Raw genomic sequence first — 10,972 nt, 5'->3', positions numbered from 1 at the left:
GCCTCCTTTAAAAGTTTTAAATCTTAAGACTTCAAAAATAATTTTAAATTTACCCTTTAGCGTGTACGGTTCTATGAGGCTTGATAAATGTGTATTGTGTTTATCATAACCTCAGCCAAGATACAGAACAGTTCCATCATTCCCCAAGTTCCCTTGTGCCCTTTGTAGGCAACCCTTCTCTCCATCCACAGTTCTTAGAAACCATTGATCTGCTTTCTTTCCCTATATTTTTACCTATTCTAGAATTTCATATATATGGAATGAGCCAATATTTTGCTCATTCAACATAATGTTTGTGAGGCTCATCTACAATGTGTACAATAGTTCATTTTCACATCTGTATGAATACACCACAATTTTTCTACATCACTGTATGAATATAATATAATGTATTTATCCACTGTATTGTTGACGGACATTTGGGTTGTTTCCAGTTTGGGGCTATTACAAATAATGCTGCTAGAGACATTCTTACACATACCTTTTCATGCTCACTGCATGCATCTCCTTTATGGCTTAGTCCTAAGGTCATGAAGATGAACTCTTTAGTTTCTAGAAGTTTCATTGCACCTTTCACACTTATCTACAATTAGCCTGGAATGCATATTTATATGAGGTGTGATGTGAGGTAGGGGCTCAAGTTTCTTTTTTCTTCTTACATAGATATCCAGTAAGTCCTTTCCCCTCGCTCTGCGGCACCACCTCTGAAATAAATGAACTGTCCACACACGTGTAGATTTGTTTCTGGACTCTCCATTCTGTTTCACCATCTATTTGTCTTAATCCTCCCACTTTTTCTTCTTTTTCAAGATTTTTCTCGGTTATTCTTTTTTTTTTTTTTTTTTTTTAATTTATGGCTGTGTTGGGTCTTCGTTTCTGTGCGAGGGCTTTCTCTAGTTGTGGCAAGTGGGGGCCGCTCTTCATCGCGGTGCGCGGGCCTCTCACGATCGCGGCCTCTCTTGTTGCGGAGCACAGGCTCCAGACGCGCAGGCTCAGTAGTTGTGGCTCACGGGCCTAGTTGCTCCGCGGCATGTGGGATCTTCCCAGACCAGGGCTCGAACCCGTGTCCCCTGCACTGGCAGGCAGATTCTCAACCACTGCGCCACCAGGGAAGCCCTGCCCTCTCGGTTATTCTTGACTCTCAGAATTTCTACATAACTTTCAGGCTCCTTTCTGGGCTTACCCGTGCCTGTATCCCAGCTCCTGACCCGGTGCCTGGCGCACAGTAGGAACTGAATGAATAGCTGTTGTATGAATGGGGGTGACCTCGGGATCTTTCAGCACGCCCACTTACACCCCTCGCTTCTATCTCGCTGCCCCCAGAGGCGCAACTGTACACTGCAAGGAGGCTGCCCCCGGCGGAGCACGTCATTTTCCTCCCGGACGCGGGTGGCTCCCCAGCCGGTTCTCTCCGCCCCGCCCCCGCCCCCGCCCCGCCCCTCCCCGCCCCGCCGGAAGGGCGATCTCGCCACCTCTTGAACTTGGTGGTGGCAGCGCAGGGATGGCGGCGGGGACTGGGGCTCCGGGAGGCGGCGGCTCCGGCATGGACGCCCGGCTGGACCAGGAGACGGCCCGGTGGCTGCGATGGGACAAGGTGAAGGGCGCCGGGGGGCCGGGAGCGCCCGGAGGAGATGCAGGACCCCCTGCCCGCTCCCCGGGCGCCGCGCCGCCTTTCCTGCGGCGAGTGCAGGTGCAGGCGCTTCCTTCCTTCCCTCCCTTCCGCCCCGCGGGGCCGCGCTGGTCCCGCCGGAAGACCGAGGAGGAGGACGCGGCGGCGGCCAGGCCTCGTCGGTGTGGCTGGTTTGTGGCACATTTGAACTTTGTCCGGGAAAGGTTGTCTCGGGACAATATCAGCCATCCGGCGGGTGGGGACTGCAGGTTCGGGAGCCGGGCAGCGAGCGGGATTGGTCTGAATGCGGCGGGCCTCAGGGGTCTTGTCTAATTGAGGCGAGCGCGCGTTCCTGCCACTCAGACCGCGGGCTCGTCCTCTGCAGTCCGCCGTGCATCCCCCACCGATCCGTTTTTGTTCCCGCCTGTTCCTCAAACTCCCGGGAACTTGGCAGAGCAGCCTTCCCAGGCGCTGGGTTGCAAACGTGGATCCTTTCGGTTGGACCCGCTTGGCTTCAGGCGTTTTTCTCAGGTCTCAGACTTTGCTGAGAAGAAGGGGGAACCCCTTGAACACAACACCCTAGCTTTTCACTCTCTTAGGTGTTGGAGCAAACAGAAGCAGGGACCGAGCTCCGGACATCACTCCCTGTCTCCTTTCTAACCTGAGTCTCTCGTTTCCTACTTGTTACGTCGTGCACACTGTTTGTATTCCCGGAAAGTTCCTCTCAGCTCTCTTCTGCTGAACTTGTTTCTCATGTCGTTACTTATGTTTCAGGCCTGAACTTAAATGTGGATTATGTAGAGAGGGCTTCCCTGGCTTCCAAGGGTAAATTATTTCTCTCTAATACTCTCCCTAAACAGACTGTTCTCTTACCTCATAGCTCTTAGCGATTGGCCAAAAACAAAAACACTTGCTTGTGGGTTTATTTGTTACTGGGCCCCAGCAAATCATATAGCCGGTGCTGCTCACTCATTCACGAACTTCCATGGTCCATAGTCCTGCACAGTGCACTACTGTGCACTGAAACAGTAGAGACCTGAAATATTTGAGTCAGTGAGGAAGATTTCAAGCCCTTTCTGCAGGGGCCAGGCCTTCCTCTTCACCCTCAGGCCTCCCACTTCACATGAAATGCCAGCACATCCTGTTTCTGGATGCTGTTGGCAACTCCTTGGGTGGTTTTTCTTTGTAATTCTTGTGAATTCTTTAGCGGAGGAAAAGGTCTCCATTTCTGATAACTCACTAACTGGCAGTGAGTAGAAATATTTTGAAGCCATAGTTGGTAATGAATTAGTTTCATAAAACTTTCCCTTTGAAGAAATAAAAACCCAATTTCCACAAAATGTTGTATCTTTGTATACAGAGAGAGTACGTCACTGGATAGAGGTGAGGGGGTGTTGTCCTTTTCATCTTTTTGCTACCACTCCTCTTGTTCTTTCCTCTCTTAATTTCTCCTTTGGCTTGAGACAGGCACCCAGAGGGAACTTCCCGCCAGCTAAAAGCATTGCAGCCCTGTGGTCTGATTGCCCCAAGGGTGGCGGGGCACCAGCAGGTACCCTCTGAGCATTTCCACTGTGCCTCCATCCCTGTTCCTCTGGTTGCTGACAAATGTGTCACTGCCACGTATGACTCTGATCTCTGCTGATCTCTTGATTTTTTTATTCTTATCTTTCTGCCTCCTTTGGTTTATCTCAAGCTATTCGGTCTTTTATAGATATCAAAGGCCAATTAGGATTTTCCAAATCTACACTGTGAATGAAAGAATCACCAGATATTGGGTGTGACCTTGAAGTCTCTGTTTTCTCATTTACTCAGCAATTATTTATTGAACCTCTTTTACATTGCAGATCTGAGCCCTAACTTGCAGGCACCTAACAATCTGATAGGTCAGATTGTGCTCTGTGGTCAGTGGCTATTGCTTTTAACCAAAAAGGTGGGCTTTTACTTGTTTCCTCTTGAATCTGGAACAATCTGAAAATGTGGGCTTAATTACAAAAGGCAGCATTTTATTGCAGTAGCATTTCAAAGTTTCATTATGTGGCCGTATTTTGCCTGCATGGTCATCCACTGCCGTGATTACTGTAAGATAGAATATAAAGTACTTACTCTTTGTTACCCTGAATTCTTAATTTAAAAGTTTGACATGGAATTAATGTAATTGTCATTTTTCTCCATGCTTAACATTTTCTGCAACTATTGCTCAAAAAAAGGGCAATTTAAAATGAACTTAAATGATTCATGTGAGTGTCTGTTTGAAGCAGTTAATGTAATATGAAAGGTACTAAGATAATGCTTACACATAACGGTTTAAGCAGGACACTTAATCTCTGAGGCTTCCCCATCTATAAAATGGGGTTTTTGTTATTTGCCTGCCTCTTATAGTCATTGCAAAATTCAAATTTGACCAGGTATGTGAAAGTATTGTACAACTTATAAAACACTACCAAAGTAAGGTTTTGATTTAAATTATATACGCTATCACTCTGGGAAAATTTGAAGACATTAGGGAAGAGAATGAACATTTGATTATTACTAGGTGCCCGATAGAAAAAGGTGTTTTACGTTAATTTAATGTAAACCACCTCAAAACCACCTTGTAAGGAAGGTTATAGATTGTTCCCATTTTAGAGATGAGGAAGCTGAGAATTCAAGAAGCTAAATAATCTGCCCAACAGTATAGAGTTGGTGAGTGGTGGTGTTGCTGGGATTCCATTCTGAGTGTTAGATCCCAAAACCTGTATGTTCATTCCATTTCTCCAAAAGTGCTTACCTTTGTAGGAAAGAAAATAATACTTATATTATAAAGGAAAAACTATTTCCTTTTACTCACAATACTTCTGATACCAAATGTGTGAGTTTTTCACACTGTGCTAGTTTCCATTTCTCTGTGGACACCAACTGAGTGTCCAACAGTTTAACTCAGTACAGAGTTAGCACAGACCCTCCAGCTTCAGGGCTCAGTCCCACAATATTGTCCCCATTCAGATACCTGCAAAAGTCCCAGGTTGTCACCTCTACTTCTGACCAACCAGTGATAAACCAGGGGTCTCGTGACCCCCTTCTCGGGTTTGGTAATTGGAGGACAGCTCACAGGACTCAGGAAGGCACTTTACTTACTATTACCAATTTTATTATGAAGGACACAACTCAAGAACAGCCAGTTGGAAGAGATCCATAGGGCAAAGTATAGTGGGAAGGAGTGCAGAGCTTCAGTGCCCCTACATAGGCATTATTGATTAAATGATTGGTGATTGAACTTAATCTCCAGCACCTCCCCTTCTTGGAAGTCAGCGGGTGGGGCTGAAAGTTCCAACCATCTAATCACTTGGTTGGTTCCCAAGAGTCACTTCATTAGGATAAACTCAGGTATGGATGAAAGGGGTTTGTTATGAATAACAAAAGATGCTCCTTTCATCCTAATCATTCAGGAAATTTCAAGGGTTTTATGACCTCTTTGCCAGGAACTAGGAACAAAAACTAAATATATATCTCTTATTATATCACAATATCATGCATTATAATTTTTAAAAGACCAACTTCATATTTCAAATTTTAAAAGCATCAGAAAATTGAAAAGCCTATACTTTTATATGTATGCATATATATATGCTTTCCAAATACATACATATACATATATTATAATATATATATATTTTTTTTCTCCTGTAGGTTAGAATTATCGTGAGGTTTTTTTTATATTTCTGATTTTTCATTATGTTATTCACCTGGCTATACCTGGTATGTACATTTCTGTTTTGCAGAATCCTTTAACTTTGGAGTCAGTGAAACAACTAATTGCGGAAGGTAATAAAGAAGAACTACAAAAATGTTTTGGGGCTCGAATGGAGTTTGGGACAGCTGGCCTCCGAGGTGCTATGGGAGCAGGAATTTCTCGTATGAATGACTTGACCATCATCCAGACTACACAGGTGCCACATTTTTATATTTCTTAGTTATTCTTAACATAGTCCCAGTGCTAAAAGATAAACTGAAGCATATTAAAAAGTTTAAGAGTTTATTTGAGCAAAAATCTATTTGAATCAGGCAATTCCAAACTGGTTAGGAGCTGCTGGGGAGAAAAAATTTTTCCTCTATGCTTACAGATTCTTTGGCTGGTCTATTAATTAAAGTGGCATAAGACAGATTAACAGGAGAAAACAAATTTAATTACATAAGTATGGGAGCCCCATAAAGACAATGAGACCCAAGGGCAGGTTTAGCAGTTGAGGCTTCAAAGTAGGGAATGACAATAGAAGGACTTTTCAAATATATATATATATTTATATATACAGACATATATGCACATATGTGTGTGTATATATATGTTTTTATAGCTATATTTTTCACAGCGCAGTAGAAGAGCAGATGTTTGCTAGCTAATGTTTGCCTGCCATCCAGATAGCTCTTTCAGATTAAAAGTTATCTCTGATAATAGTTAATCTTTTGGACTTCCCTGGTGGTGCAGTGGTTAAGAATCAGCCTGCCAATGCAGGGGACACAGGTTCGATCCCTGGCCCGGGAATATCCCACATGCCACAGAGCAGCCAAGCCCGTGCACTGCAACTACTGAGCCTGTACTCTAGAGCCCGTGAGCCACAACTACTGAGCCTTCGTGCCACAACTGCTGAAGCCCGCATGCCCTAGAACCTGCACGCTGCTACTGAAGCTTGTGTGCTCTAGGGCCCGTGTGCCACAACTACTGAGCCTGCGTGCTGCAACTACTGAAGCCCACATGCCTAGAGCCTGTGCTCTGCAACAAGAGGAGCCACCACAATGAGAAGCCCGCGCACCACAGCGAAGAGTAGCCCCCGCTCACCGCAACTACAGAAAGCCCATGTGCAGCAACGAAGACCCAACGCAGCCAAAAATAAAAATTAAATTAAAAAAAAAAAAAAGCTCCCTTTCTGGGTCAGGCTCCATATCTAAATTCTTCTAGGTAGTTAAGGAAGAGGTGAAAGTTTTTCTTCAACCTGCTGGGTCTTGATTGCCTTCATTTCAAAATGATCCACATGCCAGAGTGACATGTTTTGGGGTCACATATTCTGCTCCCCCTCAGAGCGCTCCACTAACAAGAACTAGGGGAAAGACTAATAGAGAAGAGGCAGAAGCAAAGCAAGGAAATTAATAGATTGGCTACAGCTCAAGCGGGTGCCGTATTTGGGAAAGCCTTGCTGGCTGTTTGTGATTGGCTGCCCTTAAGTTACGATTTCTTAACCTTGAGGTTTTTACAGGGTTAGGTTTTGGCTTGCTGAGTAGGCTCCTAAGGCATTAAAGCCATCTCAGTCCAATGGCCTCCTTGTTTAATTAATTTAACTCCAGGCTCCTTTTGTATTTGACAGACCTAATTTGTTTCAATTATGGATGAGTCTTGTGGGTTTGCCTAGGCACAGGGAATCACACGTTTACTCCATAAAGTTAAGCTTGCACAGTCAGCTGAAGCAGTACCTTTTCAAACTCATGCAGCAATTCATTCATTCGTTCATTTATTCATTCAACAGAGATTTATTGGGTGCCAGGCATCAGGGATATAATAATGACTGAAACAGACAGATTTCCTCATGGAGCTTTCATTCCGGTGCCAATCCACTAACTAAGCTGACCGACTCCTGTGTTCTTATAATGTTATGGTTGTGCAGATGCAAGCATTGAAAAGCTTTTCTAACTGCCAGAATAACCAAGAGTTATTCGTTCCATTTAGTTTTAATTTACACCATAGGTGGAAATTATTGCTGAGTTCCCTTGCCTTCATTTGTGAATTTTACTCTTAGAGTCCAGACCCAACTTTTAGGAATGAAGATGAAGCCTTTGATAAAACAGCTGATGCTGAGTGTCGAGAATTCTGTTTATGAGGGAAATGAATTGGAACAGATTGTTCTGTTTCTTCAACTGCTTAGACTTGTTAAAATTGAAGGTCACTTTAATTCCAGGAAAGAAGACGTTGGGAAAATTGACTACTGGCGATTACGTGTACTTTACATGTACCTCCCAACATAAAGGCAGAGTTGGGCATGTTCTGACAAAACCCTAAGATGGAACTCTTGCATAAGGGTACAGAGTTGCCATGGGAACACATTACTGTTAAGCAGTAGGGCTCCCTAGATCTTTCTGGAGGGAAGGCTTGGAATAAAGTGAGCCTGGGAATCCTGTTCTAGTTTATGGATAACATGGGATCATGTTGATGGATAAGGTCGCCCTCTGCTCTGGTCACTAGGGCATACAACAAATCACCCAAAACATAGTAGTCTTAAACAACAACCACATTTATTTTGCTCACAGATCTGTAATGTGGGTGGAGCTCAGTGGGGACACCTCATCTCTGCTGCATTTGGCATCACGTGGGCCAGCTTGGAGCCTGGAGTCATCTGAAAACTCCGTGCTTGCTGGTCTCTGGTGCGAACTCTCATCCTATTGGTGCCCCCAAATTCATCTGGTTGTATTTAAGAAGTAGATGCATGTGAGTCAAGAACAACCCACTAGGAAACAGGATAGAGACTAGACGGAAATTTTTGTCCTGTTTGCCTCATTGACAGAGGTTATAGTTTCCTTTTAGGTTAGTTAACTGAGCCATTACACATCAGTGGTAGAGAACTCATTGTCTTCTGAATTAGCCATTCTGTCTTTGGATCGTTCTCATTAAAGAATGATTTCTTTATTTTGAGCCAAATCTATCTTTCTGTAGCTTTTACATATTGGTCATAGTTTGACCTTTTGAAGGTATATAAAGTTTGTTTCTTACACTCTATGATAATATTTCCATCCCTCAGTGAGTCTCTTCTCAGGAAAAAGCATGCCCCCTTCCCTTAGCCATGCTCTCAGGTCCTCAGCCTCAGCAGGCCCCAGAGTTTTTTAGAGCAGTTTGGAGATGATAGGGATTTTAGGCTAAGGCTGAATGTTTTTTTGCCCCCCTCGAACACTGGGGCCACACACAGGGGTCGACCTGGGCCAGGGAGAGAGCGCTGTCACTGTTGTAAGCCTTAGAGTGTGAGCCTCTGTGTACCCTCAGGGGACCCCACAAAACCAGTGCACATGTGTTCTTATTACCTCGTATCCCTCAACCTCAGAAGATATGCCCAATGCAGTATTTTTGCACAAGAAAAACTGGAGGCTTTCTAAATTGGCATCACTCAGGCAACAAAGCTGTGAAGTATTGTCCTACCAAAAATAAGAGTTACAATTAACTTTTTATAAGACTTCCTTCAATCAAAGTGAAATAAGTAGTATGAACCATCATTATAACCCAATCAACCAGAGTTCTTTTTGTTCTGTAATAAAACCTATTTTGTCCAGTAATCTAAACCTCTTGAATTCAAAGTTCACTGTTTTCTAATCTTCCATATTTCAGACTGATGTGATGTTATTGCACCCACTAAGATGCAGGAATTGTGCGTTCCACCATTTCTAGGCAGGTGGGAATAGCCCAAACTCTGCACAATTTTAATTTGTATAATGGTGGACTGATAGAGCCTCCTTAAGACCTACCTGCTTGAAAACAATATCACAAGCAGAACAAGTTTAGATCAGTTAACTGTGGAAATCTTAACTGTCGAATTTCTTTTACCTACTGATGTACAGGGCAGGTGGAAATGTCTGAAACACCTCCCTGTCCTCAGACATTTTAGGCTAGTGTAAAATGAATACAGGCTTTGAAGAAAAATGACGGTAAAAATAATGCTCATAACAGCAAACACATAGTGCTTCCTTGGTGTCGGATTCTCAGCACTTGGCATGTTTTAACTCATTTAGCCCTCATACAGCCCTTTGAAGGAGGTACTATTGTTATTCCCATTTTACAGAAGAGGAAACTGAGGCACTGAGAGATTAAGGAACTTGTCATTTGCTCGTAGGTGGGGGTAGAGTACAAGCGCACAGAGTCTGTGTGCTTTTAACCCAGCACTGAACCACCTCTAACCAGACCAGGCACAAATCTAGGCTCTGCTATTCGTGTATCTGAAACTGGGCAAGTCACCGAGCCTCTCTGAGTTCTAGCTTTTCCATCTGTAAAATGGGGTTTCTTGGCCAAGTTGATCTGGGATTAGTGATAATAAATACTAAGTGTCCAACATATTACCTGATACATACAGATAGAAAATAAATACAGCTGTTATTTTCCTATTGTTCAGTATATATATAATATATATATAGTGTGTGTGTTAAAACATATAGTATACTCTTTGAATCCATGGGGTATTTTTTAGGGATTTTGTAGATACCTGGAAAAACAATTCAGTGACCTTAAGCAAAGAGGTGTTGTGATCAGCTATGATGCTCGAGCCCATCCAGCAAGTGGAGGCAGCAGCAGAAGGTATGTAAAGATATTTCGGAAACTATTTTTTTGTAGTGTATTTTGTAGTTTTAGGTGTAATCACCATTTCAATATGTTGACTTTAAATATGTTTGTCAGCTACATTGCTTAACTATAAAACTGATGGGTAGATTCTTTTGCAACTTTTAAGAATTCTGGTTTTATGTTTGGGTTAAGAAGATAAAATTATTTAGACAATTTAGAACTTATTACCTATCTAAGGTAATTTTTTTAGCTGGCAATATTATTTCTCCCTCTCACTTTCTTCCTTTTATGTAAATTTTTTTTCTTCCACTATTTATAAGCTTCATGAGCTCCTTCCCATTCTTAAATGCCCATTGCAAGCTGCATTCTTGTAACATTCCCAAACCAATGAGACTGTCTTATGTAGCTGTAGGCAGATGATGATGGTGATGGTGGTGGTGGTGGTGGTGGTGGCGGCGGTGGCGGCGGCGGTGGTGGTGGTGGTGGAGGAGGTGGTGGAGGTGGTGGTGATGGTGGTGGAGGAGGTGGTGGTGATGGTGGTGGAGGAGGTGGTGGAGGTGGTGGTGATGGTGGTGGAGGAGGTGGTGGTGGCGGTGGAGGAGGTGGTGGAGGTGGTGGTGATGGTGGTGGCGGTGGAGGAGGTGGTGGAGGTGGTGGTGATGGTGGTGGAGGAGGTGGTGGAGGTGGTGGTGATGGTGGTGGAGGAGGTGGTGGTGGTGGTGGTGGAGGTGGTGGTGGTGATAGAATCATTTGAGTGCTGAATGTGAGTTAGGCACCTAGGTATTCACTCATTTAGCCCTCACCAAACCTGTAAAGTATGTACTTTTATCTCTTTGCTCTAGTATCATAAAGTGAGAGAAGGCAACACAATTTAAACATAAAGGGGCTGACACCAGGGGTCAGCAAACTGTTTCTCTAAAGGGCAAATAGTAAATATCTTACACATTGTGGGCTGCCCAGTCTCTGTCACAACCACTCAGCTCTGCCATGTAGCATAAAAACAGCCATGAACAATTCATGGCTGAATGGGCATGGCAGTGTTCCCGTAAAACTTTATTTACAAAATGGGCTGGAGTTTG

The 10,972-nt window shown here is 43.7% G+C and overlaps 1 protein-coding gene across 3 annotated transcripts in view; it reads left to right on the top strand.

Annotated features, from left to right (window-relative positions):
• The first annotated feature begins 1,445 nt into the window (after window positions 1-1,445).
• PGM2 (phosphoglucomutase 2) overlaps window positions 1,446-10,972 on the top strand; it is a 35,904-nt gene continuing 26,377 nt past the window's right edge. The window contains exons 1-4 of one of the 3 annotated variants that reach the window (XM_057547195.1): window positions 1,458-1,594; window positions 3,454-3,539; window positions 5,368-5,535; window positions 9,802-9,908. In XM_057547195.1, coding sequence (XP_057403178.1) covers window positions 1,585-1,594; window positions 3,454-3,539; window positions 5,368-5,535; window positions 9,802-9,908 — 371 coding nt within the window. In that variant the 5' untranslated portion in view covers window positions 1,458-1,584. Of the gene's footprint in view, window positions 1,595-1,707; window positions 1,801-3,453; window positions 3,540-5,367; window positions 5,536-9,801; window positions 9,909-10,972 lie in introns of those variants that run through there. The other 2 variants (XM_057547196.1, XM_057547197.1) reach the window with 2 other exon arrangements.

This window comes from Balaenoptera acutorostrata, chromosome 5 (assembly GCF_949987535.1).
Source record: "Balaenoptera acutorostrata chromosome 5, mBalAcu1.1, whole genome shotgun sequence".
Classification (NCBI taxonomy): Eukaryota; Metazoa; Chordata; class Mammalia; order Artiodactyla; family Balaenopteridae; genus Balaenoptera; species Balaenoptera acutorostrata.
This window is presented reverse-complemented; position numbering and strand designations above follow the sequence as displayed.